This window comes from Camelus ferus, chromosome 35, assembly GCF_009834535.1.
Source record: "Camelus ferus isolate YT-003-E chromosome 35, BCGSAC_Cfer_1.0, whole genome shotgun sequence".
In the NCBI taxonomy this organism is placed as follows: Eukaryota; Metazoa; Chordata; class Mammalia; order Artiodactyla; family Camelidae; genus Camelus; species Camelus ferus.
The window spans coordinates 20,889,526-20,912,123 of record NC_045730.1 but is presented as its reverse complement, the minus strand read 5'-3'; the positions used below and the strand labels follow the sequence as shown (position 1 = coordinate 20,912,123).

The following is a 22,598-nucleotide window of genomic DNA, read 5'->3' as shown; positions in this document are numbered from 1 at the left end:
AACCTGCACCCTCTCGTACAAACCCACACATGTACACTGTCATTTGCGGGGGAGAGCAGAGGGGTCTGCCCAGGAGGTACTCAATGCCAAGTGGCTTAAGAACAAGGGTTATCACTGCGGTGTTGTCTGCAACAGCAAACCCAGTACGCAATCCACACGCCCATCAGCAGACAGTGACCCGTCTATGCAAAGGAAAATGACTGAACCGGTTCACAAATGGACACTTTTTATGCTTCAATATACAAAGACCACCCAACCACTGTCAGCAAAAAAAAAAAAAAAGCCCAGAAGATGATAGATTCGATTTATGTAAAAATGTGCAAAGAGCATGCTTTCGTATCTGCTGCTGAAAGAAAACTGCCATGAGCACCTGGAGCGGGGGCTTCACGGGGTTAGGAGAGCTGGCGGCAGGCAGGCAGGACTTTGTACACCACGTGTAACCACACTGGATTCTGGAACTATGACTGCGTTACCTCTGCAACAGTCAAGTAAACAACATATTCTAAACTTGTTTAATTTAAAAAAAAGAAATCATATTATTAAATTAACCCCCAGACAGTGCAGTGAGTGTACTGTCTTCCAAGGTACCAGAGGAGACCCCATCATTCTAATCGCTCATTTCAACAGCTGTCTAATGAGCCTGGAGGACAATCAGGAACAAACAGGGACACCTATTACCGTCAACTTAAAAAAATAAAATTCCCCTCAGCTTGTGTGGGGTCATCCTCCGTCCAGAATCAATTCCTTTCACTAAAAAACATTTTGTGCAATTCCATAAGAAACAAAGGATATTACTCCTCTCCTTGAAAATAATTTCTAAAACTCAATTTTATATCAAATATCCACACAGAAAAAGAGATGATTGAAGAAAAAACCATCAAAAAGCTATATACTAGGTATAAAATGCTAATGGTAAGTCAGAATTTATAATATCCACATTTTACATACTGAGCATAGAATACCAGACTCCGCTGTTCCTAGAATAGGAATAATCATCTCCAAAAGAAAAGAAAATTTTTGCCAGCTTGGAGTGTCAGAGTAATAGTATAATTCATATTCATTCTAATGAAATAAAGGAAACTCACAACTTTTGGGGAAAAAATTCTTTTTAAACAGAAAAAAAAAAAATCCCAGCTCTCAAGCAAATGAAATATAGGACATACCAGGATAGAATACATTATTTTCAACTCAATTGCTTATAAATATTAAATAGAATCAAATGGTTTGTTCAAATATTATTTTTCCAATTAACTGGAAAGTTATCTGTCACTTTAGTTATAAACACAAAGAATAATTAAATAGTTTCTGAAAATCAAATATTTTAAGTATGCAAGTAATGAACATTTCTGGAGCTAACAGAATCAATGACTTTGTCAGGCCTCTGACAACACTCTGGGGGCCTGTTCGCCACGTATCCCCCTCCTCCCAGCACCTGCTCCTCGGCCTCCCCGGGGCTGCCATCACCAAGGCCGACACAGCGGAAATTGCTAGGACACAGCGACACTGCTGGCAACAGACTGATCGCGCTCACCTCCTGACAACCGAATCCACGTTGTGCTACAAGGCGCCCTTGGAGAAAGACCGGAGGTGACTGAGTAAGCTAGGAGACAGGGGGCTGTGCCCCCATCAGACCAGGACTTTCTAAACAGCAGCTGCACAAGCAAGCCTGGATGACTCAGAAGTCTGACCGTGGTCCCACAGTTTACAGATGTACATGTCATCACACAAAACAGGTCTCCCCTCTGCCGACCGTCTGCAGGTCCCAGCTTGTGACTCGTAAATACCAGCCTCACACCACAGACATGGCCCATCTAGTCCACCCCGGGGAGAATCCACCCATGACACACAGTGCCAGAAAAAGTAAAGTCATCATAGACTTTTCCCTTTCAATTCCTCTGAACCACTTACTCAGAACTACACGGCGGACCACGAGGAGCTACCTACAGTCACCAAGACCATGCCTGTGCCTTGAAGGGCATGGAAACTGACAGAAACCAAGACAGACTCAAATTCACGAGTGTTGGAAAGAAAAGGGAGGTGAGAGCAGAGACAGCAGAGAAGGCAGCAGGGATGTTCCCTCCCTCGAGCATGAGGACTAGGGAGGTCCCCGTGGGGGGCGGCCACTGACTTGACACACAAAAGGTAAGAAGGAACCAAACCTGGGCTGGGAGGAGCAGGAAGCCCAGCAGAGGGACAGTGAGCCAGGGGTTCAAAGGGTGGCGGGGGGGGGGGTTAACTGAGCACCTACGTGCTGACGGGAGAGACCTCGTGCACACACGCAGACACACACACACACTCTCACTCTCAGGACTGTGTTGGGAGGAATTAAATACACACCAAGCCCTAAGTCGGAGCCGGGACAGCAGCAGAGCAGAGGTGACGACGGCAGCCTCTAGGGGTCAGGGGTGCTCCTCCCGGCTGCGGAGGGGCAGTGTGTGGATGCAGCAGTGGGAACACAGGACCCAGGACCCAGAACCCACTTCTGAGAAGGAAGGAGTCACCACAGGGGGAGGGGACATGGTGCTTCTCAGAGGGTTAGCCTGACTCCAGTGAATCCCAGTATTGCAGCTGCATCTTGCAATATGAGAATTACAGTATTTATAGAAAAAGAGAACAAGTTGCTCCATCTTCCAATCTTATGAAGTTTGATTTACTAGAAACAAAAATATTTCAAAACTAATGTTCTTATCATTGAGGAGTGTAAATAATGCAGACACATGAAGGGAAACCCCCAAGCACGCCCCAAGCCGACCCCAGCCCCACGCCACCAAGGGTATGCTGTGGAAACTGCCTGTTTATGTTCAGTACTTTCAACTGTTCAGACATGAAAGAGAGGCAGTCAACAACCTCCTTCCAGCCCTAAGAGCAGAGAAAGAAAAAAAAGCAAGGAAAAAATGAGGGGAGGGGAATGGCTCACAGATACACAGAGCTCGTGAGAACACCACAGGGCATGTACCCGGGCCTCTGTGGGGGAAAAAGAACATAAAACCACTGGACAAAATGCTTCAGGGCTTAAAGGGGCAACTTTTTCAGGACCATTTCAGAATCCTGTTGAAGGCAGATGGAAAAAGTCCACGTAGGATAAATTTTGAAAAGGCACACCTACCTAGATCCTAACGTTCCAAAATTAAAAATAGCTTCTGAGAGGTTCAGCGTCTACAGGCAGGCTGCAGAGCCGGCAGTGAAGACAACACACAGTGAGCTGAAAACGTTAATGTGATTCCTTAACCAGGGCTGTTTAAAAGGACAGCAGTCCCACTGCTCACTAAACACAGAGATAAAGAACAAACTTTCAAAAGCAAACGACATACAGAAGGGTGGGGAAAAGAAAGAGAAAGCCTGTATTTGCTTCAAGGTTATAGTTAATCGCAGGGCTCACCGCAAAAATCTTTAAGACTGCCTGCGATGAACACATGAAAAAGCGCCCGAGGTCATGGCTCAAAAAGAAGGTGGACCTTTATTCGCAGCGCGGGCTCTAGGCGGCGCGTCCCTGCAGCTGTATTCACAGGCAAGACGATCGCCGGGTACTGAGGGATTCCCCGTGGAGGGTAATCCACGCACCGCCGAAGATGTCACTCGGTACAGTTTCTGACCCACTTCCCTGCTGCTGGTGGGCTTTTAGCTCCGCAGGCCAAAGAAGCAATACATAGGGCCAGGCATCAAGGAAAGGGAGGACTGGCTGGCGCCCCGCTCCCCGCCCGCCCCGCTGCAAAGCTCAGGAGCCGCACCGCGCCTCCCCCACACCCCAAACATCCGGATGCTTGCTCAGCAGTAGCCAGACAAGAGCCCCCACAAGACACTTAGCATCTTAGGATTTAATCCTTTCCAAACTACACGTGCTTGCCAAAATCAAAAGGGAACGTAGAAAACGGACCCAGAGATTAACACTCCTGTCATTTTTGTGTCAGATTATGTTCTTCAGAAAAGAACCAGAGATGATTTAAAGTGATTAAGTTTTCTTCTAATTCTGATAAGATGCCACAGAAGCAAGACTCCAATTCTGGTAGGATGGTGAGGGCAGGAAAAACATACCAGGGAGGAAAACGAGACGGCCCAGCACACCAGGCGGCATTTCCAACCCGCTGGGGGAAAGGACGCAGGAGGAGGACAGCGACCCCAGGCGGAGAGAGTTCTCGAGGTGGGAATACTCAGTCTACTCTTCTCTACAATGAAGTTGGATGTGGCACCTCACAATGCCTGCAATACACTGAAAACTGATCTGCATTTTGCTGTGTCACCCAACTTCACCTTCACACGCAGCCGGTCTGCCAAACGGGTGCTACTTTCTGCATTTTTGTACACTGTGAAAATAGGTTTGCAGAGTTTACAGCACCCGGACAAGGCCACGCCAGTGCACTGGAGGGCAGGTGTCCACGGGCTGGCCCAGGCTTCCCAGGCTCACTGTGCCACTTACTTCACGTCGGGGTAGAGTGCTACTGTGGCTCCCACGAGAAAGCACATGGAAATAAAGTGGCCCTGCAGTGGCTGGCAAGGCTCCTGGGTAAATCCGGCAGTCCTCCTCAAAAGCATGTGCACCAGCCCTCACACTCCGGTCCTGTTGTTGGACTTGAGGCTTTGAGAACACAGCTCTTTTGTTACGGAAAAATGTGTTACAGCTCGGTGTTACAGCTCAGTTGTGACACCAACCTGGATCCGGGGGAAAAACCAAGCAGCACTGGAGAGTTGGAGAACGCAGGTTTATTACGCCAGTGGGACCAGAAAAATTAACCCTTCAAGCTCTGGACACCGTCTGTGGGTTTACACAGGCCTTTTATAGGCTGCCAGTTTTACACTTTGCAACATCCTATGCAAAGTAAGTTTAACAGAAGTTGATCAACCAGGAACAAGCTTTGTAAAAATACACCAATCAGAGTGAGAGAAATAACCAATCAGGAGTGAGGGGAATGGACCAATCAGGAGTGAGAGAAATAACCAATCACAAGTGAAAATAATACCCAATCAGGAGTGAAGGAAATAACCAATCAGAAATGAGCTCAGGGAACCAATAGAATTTTAGGTGTAAGTTAGCCGCTTTAGAGGCAGAAAGCGAGACAGAGCCTCTAGGCCAGGGAACTGGACGGTGCTGGGAAGAGAGCAGTGGCCCTACCTAGGGGTCCTGCCCGTCTTTTTATGGGGCTCCCCACCTCACTTTCACGATAAAAATTTTAAAATATGTAGAACTTACAAAAAATAATGTGTGTCACAAAAACAGAAGACGCTTTAATCATGTTTTGCAACTCAAATCATTTTGAGACGTATTAGAGGCACAGCCGACCCACTAAAGCACCAGAAAATACTCTACCTTGGGCAAGTTCAGGTGCCGGACACCTCCCTTCCAAGGCTGCGCTGTCTTTACTCTCGGTGTTACTGTGAACACAACAGGTTTCTGCGATAAAGAACATCTCTGGCATTTTATAATGAAAACTAAATTTCATTGTAAAATGATCAATGTTTTTAGTTTCTACACTTGCTGCTGCTGGAGGTGAGTGCAATTACGTTTGCTTCTGCACAAGGTCTGCCGAACTTTGCCAACTGGGAAATAATATCAACAAATCCCCTTCCTTTTTAACAAAAAAACGGCGAAACTTTAGAATTTGGAGGCAGGGGTGTTCGGTTATTATTAACTGAAGAATCCAAATAGTGTCTATGCGCTAAAGAACAGACAAGCGAGAAAACCAACCACACTGCAGTCAGTCCTCGGAGCCCCGAACCCGACTTGCCCTCACGGTGGGGGAGCGTGGGGCCCGCCTGCTTCCGGGCCAGGGGCTCCACGGCGCCCCCAAGTCCCAGCGGGGCACCGCTGCCACTCCCTGGCCAGCGCCCCGCCGCTGCGATGAGACATCCGCACACGCCACCTCCTCGCCTTGTCATTAAGAAAGTGTGCTCAGGGCATCTTCTCAAAAACAGCTCACAGAGGTCATCCGGATGGTTCTAAGTGTCAGTGAAATGAGGGGTTTTTTTCCCATTAAGAAAAGGCTTTTAAAGCACTTGGGAAAGGATAAGGCTCTCCCTCTTCCCTACTCAGGCAGACGGAAGACGATCCCTGGGACCCACCGTCCACCCTGCAGTGACACGGGCGAAACCTGGGACCACAAGGACTCACTCATTTTTTTTTTAAAACTATACCCATATAAACTCTGGATAAGCGTCACTGTTCTGTTCACTCACATCTAAACAACGCTCTAATTTTTAAAATTTATTTCTGCCCTAGATCTTCAAAAATTTCCCTAAGCAAATTATAACAAAGAGTGAAAATGAAGCACTTTCATAGTAACTTCCCTTTTCCATGATTTGTGAACACATGGTATGCAGCATGTGACTATTAGTCATAATGTGCAAATATTGTCAAAAGTTTAAAAAGTATCAGAATAAGCAGACAACACTGGACTCCTCTTTTTGAGGATAAGACAATGGGTAAGCATTTATTCCCTGGTGCTATTTTATTAAATCCGATTTCTGTTGAACACTCAGCTCTTCTCAGGCACACTCCCTGGGATGCCACCAAAGCAGGCCATCATAGAAGCAGGCCTGCCCCGTATTAGCCACCCTCACTTCTGATCAAAAGTCGGAAATGTTCTGTCTGCAGGAAAAAGCACGGAGCGCGAGCACCGTGGCTGGAGACGGTGACAGAAGTGCACAGAATAAGGAGGGAGAAGGCAGCTCCCTGCCCTTCAAACTCGTGGCCTCGGGGCCCTGAGGCATCCACGGCGGACGGGTGGGCAGGGCTCCAAAAGGGAGGGCACCTTCCCCGGCACACCTGCACCTGTCAGAGCCACACCCTAGGTCTTTCCCTCAGAGTCGCTCCCTCATCGCAATCTGCCAGTTAGATGAGGTTTTTGCCTGATGGAAAGAACCTTAAAGCACGGGCTTTTCTCTAAAGGTCAGGGCAGGCGTCCCTGGAGTGGAGCGTGCTGGCGGCTGGAACATGCCTTCCACCTCCTCGCTGCTTCTGCTGACTGGCTTCAGGGCCGCTCACCACGGTGAGGCCAGGAAGTGGCAGACTCCCACTCAGCTCACATTCCCCTTGCTGGCCCCAGTTCTCCCTGTCACAAATCGCCGAGGTCCTGCCTCCTCTCACAGGGAATTTACTAGTTGCGGGAAACTGCGGGGATGTAAGAACAAAGGCAACGTATGATCTATCACCTGCTGACGTTAAGTTATGGTCCCTGCAGAGTCAGGGAAAGGGCCGTTGTTAGAAGGAATTCAGATTTCTTAAAGCACTGCCCAACATCAAAACTAAGAGTTTTGTTGCTTTTTTTGTTTCTTGGATCTCAACGTTTTGAAAGCAGAACTTTTTCAACACCCCCCCAAAAAAATCCATTTAGTTTCCAGCTCCTCTGTGCTTCCTCTGAGACCTCTCAGAAGAGGGAAGTCCCAAGACGGACGTAAGAAAAGGATGCCTCTGAGAGACCCTCCACCTGCTGGGAGGACCCTGATGTCGTCCGGATGCAGCCACAGGCACCCGAGCAAGGCGACCTGCCCTGAGTCTGGCTCCAGGCACTTCCCGGTTCAGAGACACCTCCCACCTCTGGGACGAGGTGTTTGGTGCCACATTCTGAGAGAGGGAGGGAAGGTCCCACAGCCCCTAATGCAGGCTCAGCCCCACAGGATAGGAAACACCTCCCGAGGCGCCCAGCACTGACACCCTCCTCTGTCCTTGTCACCTCCCTGCCCCCGGCAAAGCCAACGTGGTCACGATTACCTTCGAAATGCAGAGCTAACGAGAGACAAGCACTCTAGGAGGAACCAGAGTGAAGACAAAGCCGCTGGAGGCCTATCAACCAGGAACTCTCTTGACCCTGCAGTCCAGCTGGCATAGCTCAAGGGAGACCTGGGTCTCCCCTGCGGATCCCAAACTGCGAAGGCAAGGGCTGGTTGTTTTTAACCACATGAAACATTCTGTCATCCACAGGATGACATACCGTGACTACTTTATTAATGGCAAAAACGAAGGTGAAAAAAAAAAGCCAGAGAAGAGACACCTGGGCTATTAACATCAGATGACTCATGGGGACAGTGAAACGGGTGAATCCACAGCTGAGAGAGACTGGCCAGACTCGGCGTCCAGCGCGGCCGGCATCACCGGCCGGTCCCCTCCGCCCAGATGACTGTGCTTACTTTTAGACAAAGTTTTCATTCGGGTTTGGTTTTGGTTTTGCTGTTCTTGTCCAGATAAATAGATTTCAGCCTGGTTAATTATCCTGCTGATGTGAAATCATTAAAATTAATGAGCGGATTGTCATTTCTGAAACTGAAGCCGAGGAGGAAGATCTCAGGCCCAGAAGCAAAGAGCTAATGTCACCTACGTGGATAACATGGACTGAGGAGGCGCTTATGAAAAAAACCTGCTCACCGTGGAACAGATACTTCAGATGACTTCAGCAGAAGCAAACCACGGCTTCGTTCTGGGGGGAAAAATATATGGTGCTTGAGTGGCTTCTCAATACAGCTGTTTTGCTTAAAAAGAAACTATTTTATACCAAAATTACAAAGAAAAACTACACTACTTTCCTTAAAAACAGATCTACAACCGCAACAAGACAAGACTGTATTTTAGAAACAATGAAACGTATCATGTTTCAGAAACTCTGGGCCGCCAATGTTTTTCTCCTCATCTTCCAATAAAAAGGTCAGATTCCGCATATTTAGCTTGAAGGAGCCCCGAGGGGGTTACCTTCTGGGAAGGTAAACCCCAGCCCCACGCAGGCTCCACGAGTCTAAACCAAGACAGGTCCTTTCGCCACCTCTGATTTAGAGATGGGCAGGCAGGCCCTGCGGTTCTGGACAACAGACCACAAAGGGCGTCATAGCGGGGGTGGGTCCTGGCAGGAAAGGCTCACCTGCTCTCAAAGCCGCCACAAAGGGCGCAGCCCCCTCCCTCTGCAAGGATGTGACAGTCAGGACCCTAGCAGCCAAGGACCGGCCACCCCATCAGGGCTTCCGGGGAAGCTGGGGAACCCGGACCCTCAGGGAGGCCCCCGAGCTACAAATGGGACCCCCAGCTCCCTTCCTTCCGACTTACGGTCAAAGGAGCACGGAAGATTTCCTTACCAGCACTCTACGCCTTCTGGATCAGCGCCTGGGCCCCAGGCATGACGCCCAGCCCTCAGCGGGCATCACATTGGGAGATGAGGCAGGTTCCAGGATGACACCGTTTGATTTGCGAATAAACTGACCTGAGGACAATTTGAGCAGGTGCCCAAACCCCACATGTGGTGAAGGGCTGGTAGCCGCCCATCTGACCCCAGGCCCACACTAAAATATCTAAGTTTTAAAAAGCAACCTCACAGTGACAGTGTTCTCAAAATAACACAGACTTTACACTGACTGGTGTTATTTATCCCTGGCTTTCCACTTGTTTTTATCACTTGTGTCTCCTAAGTAGAACTTCCATGGGTTTTTTCATCACTTAAAATTATCTCCCTCACACAGTGTTTCCATGCTACTTATTATGTTAAAAAAAAAAAGCAGCACATTTCCACACCATCGCAGGTGTCAAAGGCAAGCTGTCCTTTTTTTATTGTTTCATATTCAAACACCCCACATACACAAAACTGCTGAACAAGGTTTATGCTGTAAAACAGAGACTGAGATGAATTAGGTAAAACACTTCAGATTTCTTTCCACTGATACCACTAATCTAAACTGAAGAACAGCTATTCCAGTGAACAGTTTAATCACTTTAGAAATTACTGAAATAGATAAACAAGAAAACATCCTCTCGCTGAGTCCTCACCTAGATTTCAACCCATATGGACTTTTTGAAGAAAATGACGAAGGAACCAAGTAAGTGGACTTTTAATATAAAAACTATTAAAACTACCAAGAAAACACTAAGATTTCCACTACAGAGAAAACGCTGTGACGGACAATAAACAATTAAGACTTAAAAAAACAAAAACCAACACTGGAAGAATTCTTCATACATCAAAACTTACCAGATAAATTCTCAGCCTTCACGAGAACGACGGTGTCTCTAACAGGGACGTTGCGAACAGGGAGCCGATACGTACACGGAGTGGGAAACAATTCTGATTTCACGACCTGTAAGTGGCCACCCTGCGGCGTCCGCTGAGCGAGTCTAAACATGCCTACAGTGGGGGCAGGCCCCGACACTCGCGGAAGGACAGGTCCCCAGGCCTGACACATTAGTCTGAACTCTGAAGCCATGGGAAGCGTGTTTCTCTCCTGCGGTGGAGTCAGTAGGACAGAATATCCCACCTGCCTTTCAGACCACGTGACCTCGCTGCCCCTCCATCAGCAGAGGAGCTGGGCAGTCCCCAGAACTGCATTATGCGCGCCAAGCGTCTGTGCCTCAGTGACCTGCCAAGCTCGCCGGTGCCACGTCACAATCTACAGCAACTGCTGATGACACACCTCTGATCGGGGACCACCATGGAAATACTCTGCGTTTATGTCAGACACGCGCTGGCACAGGGCCCGGTCCCCAACCGCAGGTCGTCAGAATCGCTCCCCGTCCTTGAGGGGGGACACAGGGACGTCAGGGGAGGGTGGGTGGAAGGACTCGGCTGCGTTACCTGTTCCTGCTTCTCCAGCCACTTGTCCACCATCGGGTGACTGGCACTCAGGGATGAGCGAGCGTTGTCCCTCTGAAACTGGTTAGACCAGTTACTCGTGTCCCGCGGGAGGCTCCTGTAGTTCTCATCTTTCTATTCAAGAAGAAACAGAAAGTCATCTTGTAAAAACCAGACCTTGCAAATTAAGGATGCATCTGGCTTTTCAAAAGTAGCAGAAAAACGATTCCCTGTATTTAAAGGATTTTCCCCAAAACTATGCAAAACAGCCAGCCCACCAGGTCAGGGCCTGTCGGGGACAGCCACACGCGCAGGCCCGCGAGGGACCCAATGGCCACCTCCCCGCCAGGCGCACGCACCACAGGACGGAAGACACTTCCATACCAGCCTCGCACTGTCTCCCAATCGCAGCATTTTCTCACTCCTTCCTCTTCCCAATCTCAGAAGAACTTTGTGAGCTATTTTATATAATTCACCAAAAACGTTTAAAACAAGGAAGACGAATGTGCCCTGTATTTAGACCCTCGTACTTGAGACTTTGGGCTGCTTTGTTACCTACTTCACGAGCTAGTTGTAAACAGCGCTTCAAACATCAAGCAGCGAAAAAGAATTATTCTATCCCAATACGTGGTCTGCAACACACACGAAACTGTTCACCCCGACATGCTTCGGACAAGTGATGTCTTTACGTAAAAACCAACTTAGGGGATAAATATTTATTTAATACACCCCGGAGCAACCGAGGTACTTCCTTCAAATAAAGATTTCTAGCAACCTGCTTTGGCTTTAGGGCTGTAAAACTTAATTTAAATGTTCTGAAAAGACATGAGAAGACTAGGGTGAGCCAGGAAAGACAGCCAAACAGTTTAGCTGAATCACTAAATCCAGGTATCTCCTAGAAGAAGAAATGTAAAACGTTCACCTCACTTCACCCCACTTTTACGCCAGGGCCCCACTATAAGAGAAGAACCCAAATATCCTCCTGAGTAACTCTGTTAAGGGCAGTCTGGTTGTAAATGTCGCCCACACATGCTGACTCTCATTCTTCATGACTCTGCAGTGAACACACACACAGAAACAAAAGTGCAAGATCACAGGTTTGCACTGTGAAGACCTAGCGATGGACCAGAATGCTCCTTTCTGTTCCGGAGAATAAAACCTAAAAATGAACTGATCATCCCAGACCTATGGCAATACTGTGACATATGAATTTTTTTTTAATCTATAAATATTTACCAGTATAAATTTTAAAGAGAAACTTTGTGAGTCTTTTTTTTTCTTAACTCAAGCTACAGAAAATAAACTTTAAAATTTCAACGGTAAAATTAACCATTAGCAGCAAGTACTTTTCACAAGAAAAACTCTGTGCTTTTCCAGACACTGCGGCTCAGGAGGGCTGTGATGGGGAGTAACCACAGGTACAAGGAAGATGCTGGGAAGACCCCCCCCCCCCCCGTCAGGGGTGAGGCAGCGACCTTGCCTACAGAAACGTGGAAACAGGAAAATGAGCTAAGGACGCAGACACATTCTAAAGAAAAGAAAGATGCAAACGAAGAAACTAAAGCTCACTGTGCCTCAAAGCACTAAGGCCCCTCCCTAACAGCTGAGCGGAAACTTCAGAGCAAAGCAAAGCTACCTGTTCCACAGGGACTACCGAGGAGAAACCCAAGCAGGCCCTAAGGGGCGGGGGAGCTCAGTACTGGCTGAGCCTCAGGTCCAAGGGGACAGGAGGGTGGGAAGTGGGGAGACACCCAAGCAGAGTCTTCCCATGCAGGGTCAGGCTCCTCCCCTGGGGCAGCGGTCTGGATTTCTATCCACTTTCCACCGTGAAGGGTGGTAACACCATGAAGAATCAAACAGAAAAGAATGAAAACTCTGTCCTGCCTTTTCAGGGGGAGGCTGGATTTCAGAGAAACCGGCCGATGGGGGAAGCCTGTCTTGTCAGAAAAATGCCCAGTAGTGGAAGCAGGGTAATTAAGCGAATTAGAGAAACCACCATTCTCAACTCCTAATGAAATAATTCATTCAGGCAACGATAATCAGTGGATGATAAACCGTTGCGTGAAAAGCTGACAATGAGTCGGGTGAATGCCAAGTGACAAAATGCCACTTGCAAAGGGAAAAGTAAGTCTTTAAAGTGAAGAGGCCAGACACCACGAAGCTCCCCCTTCCTGGTGTGAGAGTGAGGGAGGTGGGTATTCCCTTCGAACCCCCGCCGTCACCCCCACCCTGGGGGCCCCTTACTCAGAACTCAGTTCCCGTCTCCCCGAACAAGCTGGAAAGCAGACCATTTCCAAACCTCCTCCCTGACGCTTCCAGGCACAGGTCAGCAGCACTAAAGTGGTTTTTTTCTGAGTTCATGATCGAAAGTTCCAACAGGATGTCCCAAAGATACCTCAGAGTCAACAGATGACAATGAAGCTTGCCTCCCATGTCAACTCTGGGCGCCTCTGAGAAACAGTCAGTCCCCTTCACCCGCTTCCCCGCCCAATCCCCACGGCATCCAGGTCCTGTTCATCCAAGGCTCACCCCTAAGATCGCATCCTCCGGTGACACCCTAGCTCGGGTCAGCTGCCCCCTCACTGGAGGCCTTGCCAGCACCGTTCCCGGCCGTGTCCCGAGGAGGGCTCTTCTACATTGTCCCTCAGGCCACATCCCACATGGAACAAGCACTGGGGGAGACCAGGGGCCTTGGGACAGCCGCATAGGGGGCCACGGGCTGCTCGCCTGCCTCAGGGTCCTCCTGAGCCCGGACTCCCAGTGACGTCTCTTCTGTAAAGGGACGCGCCACTCCTCAAGGCCCCGCTCGCAAGCAGCTTTCTCCAAGCAGCATCCTGATTCTCAACAGGACTGACCACGGCATGCTTTCTGCTACCACTGTATTCCAATTCTACTTCTCATTAGAGTTCTAACTTGTAATTTAGTTAATTTCTTAAATTGCTATTTCCACTAACACAGGGACACCTAGACAGACGATCCCTAGTCACCTTTAAACTCCAGCACTGAACTCGGGGGCCTGCACCCACGTGCAGGGCTTTCACTGGAACATTTGCTATGCTTCCTATTTTCCCACCGTTTCAGCAGCCCAGAATTTTAAAGGAACATTTCTATGATTTGTTTTAAAAATCTATCAGGGAATGCTTTAAAAAAGGTATTATGACAAACTTCAGTGAAAATGCATTAGAATGACTGTACTTTTAAATTCATACTAAAAGATGTATATCACTTTTTTTTTAAATTAGTCAATTACAATGTGTCAATTTCTGGTGTCCAGCATTTTGTCCCAGTCATGCATACACATAGATATATTCATTTTCATATTCTTTTTCATTAAAGGTTATTTATTACTACAAGATACTGAATATAGTCCCCTGTGCTCTACAGGAGAAACTCTGGTTTTTTAATCTATTTTTAAATATAGTGGCTAACACTTGCAAATCTCAAACTCCCAAATTTATCCCTTCCCATCCTCTCCCTCCTGGTAACCATAAGGCTATTTACTATGTCTGCATATCTGTTTCTGTTTTGTAGATGAGTTCATTAGTGTCCTTTTTTTTTTTTAGATTCCACATATGAGTTCTATCATATGGTATTTTTCTTTCTCTTTCTGGCTTAGTTCACGTAGAGTGATGATCTCTAGGTCCATCCATGTTGCTGCAAATGGCATTATTTTATTCTTTTTATGGCTGAGTAGTATTCCATTGTATAAACATAACACAGCTTCCTTATCCAGTCCTCTGTCGATGGAAATTTAGGCTACTGTATATGTGACTATTTCAATTTAATGTCACACCTACAGTACACAATGTCTGTGTAAAATAATTAGTTCCCATTGTATCTAAAATGTAGTGTGGCATTTCTGCATTTATGTCAATAATGACACGCAACTCGTATGCCACCACACAGTGATCCTATTAAGGTAGAGAAAGGCTAAGAATCCAAAGATCTGTCTTTCTGGACCTGCCCAAAATTCTTTAATTTTATATTCATAGAATCAACTTTGAGTATTTAGTCGGTAAGGAAAATAAAACTGATAGTCCATAACAAAGTTTTTTTCCTAATTCAATGCTGTTATGATAAACTCAATAACGAATTCATGTATCAGTTTATTTAAGGTATAGGAAAAGTCGACTTAGATCTTCTTAGTCATCTCCAGGCAGGTGAAGAATTTCTAAAATATATGACTAATCATGATGCAACATATCCATTATTCTGCGGACAGCATCACACGGGTGCTCCTAGCATTTTGGCAGCGCTCCCCCTCACAGTCCCGCCTGAAGCCTGGACCGTGTGCACTCGGAGCAGAGCCCTACAGAGCTGTGATGCGCATCGACGAGGGAAGCACATTCATAAACTCTGCAACACACGATGTGCTTTCCACTGCACATGTGCACCCGAATCATCAGTTTCCATCTGAAATGGACACGGTGCATTCTATTTCCAATCTGAAAATTTTTCTTTCCCAGTGTAAACTATTTTTAAATGATGGTATTTTTAACTATGTCTATGCAAGTTTATCTACATTTTTCATGGACCAAAGAAGAGTCAACTACAAAAAAGTCACAGTGTTTGTTAAATGCGTTTGCAAACCTTGTATTTCATAACCTAAAGAAGAAAAAAAAAAACAGTAAATTTTTGTCATTAATATTTTCACAAGTTATTTACTTGTAATAAACTGGAAAATGGGATTTTCAATCTATTTTATTCTATGATCAAATTAATGCCTCTATCCTATATACTGGTAAACTTTAAAGCAAAAAAAAAAAAAAACCTTTTTCTCTAGACTCAAAAATCTAGCAGTAAGAACCAATATAGAAACCCCTAATAATTATTAAATTTGCTAGTATTAAAAATTATTAGAGTAAAGCCACTACTTTATATCTAAGAGATTATATAAGAAAAGTTCCATAAGATATTACTTTTTTTTTTTAATTATAACTTTAATCCTCCACTTACGAGACTGGCCCAAACAACCTCTCCATCTTCTGCACGGGGTGGGAAACTCTCCGTCTAGCCAGAAAAACACAGCTGTTCCTGCTGTGATCGGGACTTCTCCTGATCATCGAAACGAACTGCCGCGTCCTCAGGTGTCGGGAAGCCGCCCAGGCCTAAATTTGCGGCTCCCTGGTAGCAGCGCCCTGGTTACAGAGTAAATCTCCTCCAGGGCAGGGAAGTAACTGTCCTCTCTCCCCCTCCCTGAGCCAATTACAATTCAGTAAAAAACCACACGGAGCCCACCCGACATCCTAGGAGAGAGGCTCCCTCCTGGCGCCCCGGCCGCAGCACCAAGGCCTCATCTCCCAGAAGCAGCACCTCAGCCGACGGTCAGGTCTTCGGGCAGACCGACACCCCTGCTGCAGAAGCACGGGGTACTTCATGAGCATTATAGACTCAGCGGGTATTTCTACATTAGCGCACAGGAAACCCAGCTACACTCCACTTTATATTTCAATGCCAAAATTCCAAATCTTTTTAAAATCGTTAGGAATCATGCCATATTTTGAAATACTAAACACCAAATGCATATAAATTTCACTTTTGCACCCTCCAGAAATTCTACTGTTTCACATATTCCTGTGTGGTTTTAAGATTTTAAGTTTCCAATATTTTTCAACTCTACCATTGTGGTCAAAGAGAATTCCATTTTCTGCTTTGTCATTTCCCCAAGAAAAGATTAAAAAAAAAACAAAGAAACTATCCTCAGGACATCTAACCTGAAGTGACGAAACTGAAGGGAAATTAGTAATGACGGCTTAGGATAAGTATCTTTTTAAAAACCTGCAGGAAGCTTGCTAAAACCTTCAGGAATCACACCGCTGATTCAGTGTGGCAGACCCACTCCTCCCCCGGGGCCGGAGTTCATCCTCTGTGCCTCCTGACGGCTACCCCAAACCGAGACCTCGAGAGCAATGCGAAGGCCAAAGCTTAAAGGTAACAACCACAGAACGGTCTGTAAGCAGGACTACTGTCCGCATCGTTCCCTGACCTTCCAGGCATCCTCCAGACACCAAGGGAATGAGGCAGGGAGACTCTAGGGAGGGGAGAGGAGTGGGGAGAAATAAACAAATTGAGTCATGCACAGAAAAACACAGGTTCAAAATTCAATTGTAAATGAAGTCAGAAACTTTGGCATTCCCTCTCAGTTTAAACCAACTGTGTGCCTATGAAGGTATTAAAAAAAAAATAAGGAAACACAGGATTTTATTCCAAGCACAGCATTTATCATCACTTGTCTCGGGCTGCCATGGCCATGCCAGCTGTAGTGAACCACAAGGCACGGTGGCCAGCACCCCGCCTGCGGCGCCCCACTCGTGCTGCTCACCGCAGCTCAGGCAGCCACGCAAGCTGGGACCCCTGCCCCGGCATGACTGTGAACACTGGCTTGTGTATGCACCTGCTTTACTTTCTTCTTTGATAATTGCTTTCTTCCACATTCTTCATCGTATTAAGGAAAGAGGTAGAGAAGACAAAGGAGAGATTCGAACGTTCATACATTTTTGTCAAAACAATTTTGTCTCATAGTAGACTATATATCTACACAGAAATGGTATAACGTCTACTAAAGTGTGCACAGTTTTGGAACAAGAGGCACTGATTACACTGACACTGCTAACTTTTTGAAAGTTAAAACATGGAAGGGTCAACTAAGGACGCCACCCAAAAACCACTAGAGCTGATACAAATTCGGCAAGGTAGCAGGATACAAGACTAACACACAGAAATCTGCTGCATTTCTCTACACTAACAATGAAATATCAGAAAAGTGAAGAAGAAAAAAAAAAGCTTTCAAAATCGAATCAAAAAAAATAAAATACTTGGGAATAAACCTGACCAAGGAGATGGAAGACTTATACACTGGTAAGTATAAAACACTGATAGAAGAAATTAAAGACGATTTAAAGAAATGGAAATACATCCCATGCTCTTGGATTGGAAGAATTAATATTGTTAAAATGGCCAAACCACCCAAAGCAATCACAGAGTCAGTGTGATCCCTATCAAATCACCCAGGACGTTTTTCACAGAACTAGAATAAATAATCCTAAAATTTAGATGGACTCACAGAAGTTCACCCAGAATTGTCAAAGCAATACCGAAGAAAAAGAACAAAGCTGGAGGCATAGCCCTCCCAGATGTCAGACAGTACTACAGAGCTACAGCAATCAAAACAGCGTGGTACTGGCACAAAAAGAGACACAGGGACCAGCGGAACAGAGCAGAGAGCCCCCAGATAAATCCACACACCTATGGTCAATTAATCCTCAGCAAAGGAGGTAAGAATACACATTGGAGAAAACTGGCCTCTTCAGCAAGTGGTGCTGGGAAAGCTGGACGGCTGCATGTAAATCACTGTAGTTAGAACACACCACCCACAGAAATACATAAAAATAAACTCAAAATGGCTTAAAGGCTTATGTCTTATAAGACAAGACAGCATAAACCTCCTAGACGAGAACACAGGTGAAGCATTCTCTGACTTACATCTCAGCAGTGTTCTCCAGGGGCAGGTACCCAGGCAATAAACAGAAAAGCAAACATAAACAAATGGGACCTAATTAAACTTACAAGCTCTTCACAGCAAAGAAAACAATAAATAAAACAAAAAGACAATCAATGGGATGGGAGAAAATATTTCTCCAGTGAAGACATACAAATGGTCAACAGGCACATGGGAAAATGCTCAAATTGCTAATTATCAGAGAAATGCAAAACAAAACTACAACAAGGTATCACCTCACACCAGTCAGAATGGCCATCATTCAAAAGTCCACAAATAAATGCTGGAGAGGGTGTGGAGAAAAGGGAACCCTCCTACACTGTGGGTGTGAATGCAGTTTGGTGCAGCCATTATGGAGAACAGTATGGAGGTTCTTTAAAAAACTAAAAACAGACCTACCATATGATCCAGCAATCCCACTCCGGGGCATACATCTGGAGAAAACTAATTTGAAAAGCTACATGCACCCCAATGTTCATAGCAGCACTATTTACAATAGCCAAGACATGGGAATAACCTAAATGACAGGTGACTGGATAAAGCAGCTGTGGTGTATTTATACAATGGAATACTACTCAGCCATGAAAAAGAATAAAAATGTAGCAACATGGATGGACCTGGAGACCATCACATTAAGTGGAGTGAGCCAGACAGAGAAAGAAAAATATCATATGATATCATTTATATGTGGAATCTTAAAAAATGACACAGATGAACTTATTTACAAAACAGAGACAGACTCACAGACATAGAAAACAAACTTATGGTTACCGTGGGGAAAAGGGGGTGGGGAGAAACAAATTGGGAGTTTGGGATTTGCAGAGACAAACTACTATATATAAAATAGACAAACAATAGGGTCCCACAACATAGCACAGGAAACTATATTCAATAACTCGTAATAACCTATAATGAAAACATATATATATGTATATATGTATGTGTGTATATGTATATATAATTGAATCACTATGCTGTACACCAGAATTAACACAGCATTGTAAACTGACTATACTTCAATTTTTTTAAAAAGGCAAAAAATAAAATTAAAGATTTTGAATGCCAAAACATTTATCATAGCACCTTGTTAGCTCAAATTTCGTAAGTAATAAGTATTTAATTTTCACTCTTCATTGTAATTTTCTTTTTAAATTGATTTGTTTTAAAGAGGAATTAACAAAAAAAATTAATTTATTCAAGCAATTTTATTATTGAAGTACAGTCAGTTACATGTGTCAGTTTCTGGTGTCCAGCATGTTTCAGTCATACATATACATACATACATTCTTTCTCATGTTATTTTCATTATAGGTGACTACAACATATTGAATATGGTTCCCTGTGTTATAGAGAAGAAACTTGTTTATTTTATATATAGTAGTTAATGTCAAGCAAATTTTTTGTTTATGTATGAAGTTACCTAGCAAGCAAACCAAATTTTATTAGGTATTTTCCTTTGAAATGTTAAAGGTACCATACACAGTTCTTAAAACTCATTCTGGCTTCAAAAATCCTGAACTATCACCCATGTCTCTTCCAGCCTTTATGATACATGCTCAGTAGCTTCTAGATCAGAAAGTTACACTTAGATCAGTGGGATGTCAAGACTAAACATGCCAAAAAAAAGGAAAGAAAAGAAAAGAAAACTCACAGCAGAACTCTCCAGTATAGGAGTACACATCTGAGAATTATAATCAGTTTTGCAAATAAGTTTCCTTCACAGCAAATCCTTCAGGTTTGATCAAAACCAGAAGCTTAACACTGTAGTTTTAACTCACAACTTGCAACTGGCCCCGACAGTCCGACAGTCGTGATATCAGGTAAGCCCTGCAGCACGCACCCGCCTCAGGCCACGAACACGCGGGACCCAATGTGAGAAGGGGCTGGTCAGAGCTCTCATGGCAGTCCGTGCACTCGGGAGGCCGTGATGTTTGCAGAGGTGACCTTCAGAGCACAGACATCTCGGAAGCCCCCAGACCTGCACCTGAGCAGACCAGGAGATCCACCGAGAGGAACAAGATGAGCAAAACCCAGCCTCACTCAGGCTCCTCCTTGGAACCAGTTTCCCCAGAGGTTCCTACCCCATCTCAGCAGGTCAGAGTGCCATGAAAACTTTAGATCCTAAATTTAAAAGCTGGAAGGAAAAAGCTAGGGGATGTCCAGCTTAACCTCTCAGTGTCTAAAGGAAGAAACAGGGCTTCAGAGAAGCTAGGACAAGCGCTCTGTGGAGGTCAGGATGACCAACCAGGTCCCGCGGTCAGAGATACCCACTTCTGGGTGATTGCCACTCCCAAGCTCCCGCGCTCGCTCCGGCCAGGGAGCGCAGTTCCCCTGGGTGATGATGCAATTCCAGAGACCCAGCCATTCCTACACAATGATTCCTCAACCACAGGAAAGCGTCTCCCAAGCTCTGGCTTGTAATGCGGTGCAAAGCCATCACATAACCTGGCATCACAAATTATACTGACGCTAGAGGTGGCTGGTTCACCAATTAAACACTACGGTCTTAGGAATAATCGTGAGCAAAATGTCTGCTTTAAAATCGTTTTAAATACAGTGATCACATGCCTGCCGCAACTGGGCTGATCTTTGTCCCAGGAAAGCATGCATACAGGCGTGGTGAGAAGGTAGACGGGGAGGGAAGTGTAGTATTTTTTCAAGCTACCAAAGTGTCATTCACTTCTGGGTTCCGAGGGACTAGGGAGCAGAGCTGAAAGGGGGCAGCACCAAACCCAGCTCCCACTTTCCTTCTTTCACAGGAACCAGCACGGTCCCTGAAAGGCCCTGCAGCCATCTGCACCCACAGCCAGCAGGGTCAGGAGCAGGGGAAGGGGCGGGGCTCCCTCTACGTGGGCAGGTGCGTGAGGAAGAACGAGGTGCAAATGCTGCCATGCTGCCGGTCAGGTCACACGCTGAGGAGCGGCTCAGTTTCCAAAAACCACAATGGAGACAAAGAGCAGCACTTGCCTGACTCCGCAGAACTAGTGTGAATCTGAAACAACTCTAAACACGTCAGAGAGTGCTGCACATTTCTTATTTTCTAAGTGAAGAACACCCGTCTACATTTCATTATCTTTCAAACGCACACAACTCCAAATGTTCGTATCTCAAAACGAAAACTGTAAATAACAGTCATATTCTGCATCAGGAGCAAATTGCACAAACCGAGAGGAAGGGAGCAGATGCGAGGGGGTGAGGGAGAGACAGGTGCTTCCAGCAGCCGCCGAATTCCGAAATATCCACCGCCTTACACACGAGCTGCATGTGCAACATGAATCTTTCACACCTACCTAGCTAAATAAGGTGCCTTAATTTTAAAGCAATGTATGTATATTAAAAGAAATTACTAAACTTTGCGCCACACATAACTAACATGGCAATGTGCACATTAGCAGCTCCTTCTGACCCTCTTCTGTTTGCAGTCGTTAACTTCAGCGGGCTGGGTGGATCAGCAGAACCACTGGGTCACTGCTGTGAAAGGTCCCATCTACAATTTAGTTTTCTTAAAATTTTCCCCTTAATTGTGAAACTGCCTCCTCAAGTAAGCCATCTTCACAGATACATTCTTAAAACTCTAGAAAATAATTTTTATCTCTTGTAAAACTTTTTGCTAAGCAATTAAAATAAGAATATAAGAAATAATCTGCAAAAACAATACAATTTATTTGTTATTAAAACACATAATTTCAAAAACATCACCAGGTTTATATTGTATCTTAACGTCTTAGTCTTGAGCAAAAACACGCAGCTTCATTCATGTCCCTGCTAACAACCTGCTGTGGTAGCTGACTTCCACTTCTGTTCCTTCTTAGGGGGAAACTTCTGTCTACTCGCTCCAGTCCTTGTGGTTGATATGATTGTGACTGAGAAATAATACATTCCACTCTCTTTTTGATATTTTATGTGCGTTGCTCAAAACAGCTTAACAACAGCAAAATAAATAATGATATAATTGGATTTCCACCCATAGACCAAAATAAATATCCATGGGACACCACCTCCATCCAGTGCAGAAACCAACGGCTTAACCTCTGAAGAACTTAAGTCCTTGTCGCCAAGCCCACCAGCAGAAATGGCATGTTCTCCGAGAAGAATATTAATTTTCAAGGATATTATCTTGGTCCTTAAGTTATAACTGGAAATTTTAACTTGAGAAAACGTGATTCCAGGAAATTTTTGAGTGATGATTGCTTACTGTCGACCCCCCTCTACCTACACCTTAAAAACAAACAAACAAAAAAAAAACCTTCCAATCTGAACAAAGTGGAAGCAAAACAGCCTAGGATGTTTTGTACTAGGATGTACTAGGATGTACTAGGATGTCCCGACAAAAACTGAAGGCAATGTCAATCACCCGGGCAGGGGGACGCCACATGTTTAAAACCAGCATTTTTCAAAGTCAGCCTGGTTGTGGGGAAAGGTACCAGCCTTAAGCCAGTGTTTAATAAAATCAGTTGAAGAACTTGTAATACAACTCATTTCCAAAGAGGAAAACACATTTCAGGGAAACACCAGGGGTGTCAGGGGGCTCCTGGAGACCTGTGGCTGAAGCCTGGTTCCGCTAA

General features: G+C 45.5%; 1 protein-coding gene across 19 annotated transcripts in view; it reads right to left on the bottom strand.

Annotated features, from left to right (window-relative positions):
• The window catches only part of LOC102507360 (partitioning defective 3 homolog), a 456,005-nt gene that overhangs the window by 288,006 nt on the left and 145,401 nt on the right, over positions 1-22,598 (bottom strand). For 17 of the 19 annotated variants that reach the window (XR_004317528.1, XM_032474041.1, XM_032474050.1 and 14 more), the window contains exon 4: positions 10,539-10,670. The exons of the other annotated variants lie outside the window; for them this stretch is intronic. Coding sequence is in view for 16 of the 17 variants with exons in the window: in XM_032474041.1 (XP_032329932.1) it covers positions 10,539-10,670 (132 nt within the window). In the remaining variant the exon portion in view is untranslated. The remainder of the gene's footprint in view (positions 1-10,538; positions 10,671-22,598) is intronic. 19 annotated transcript variants of the gene reach the window in all.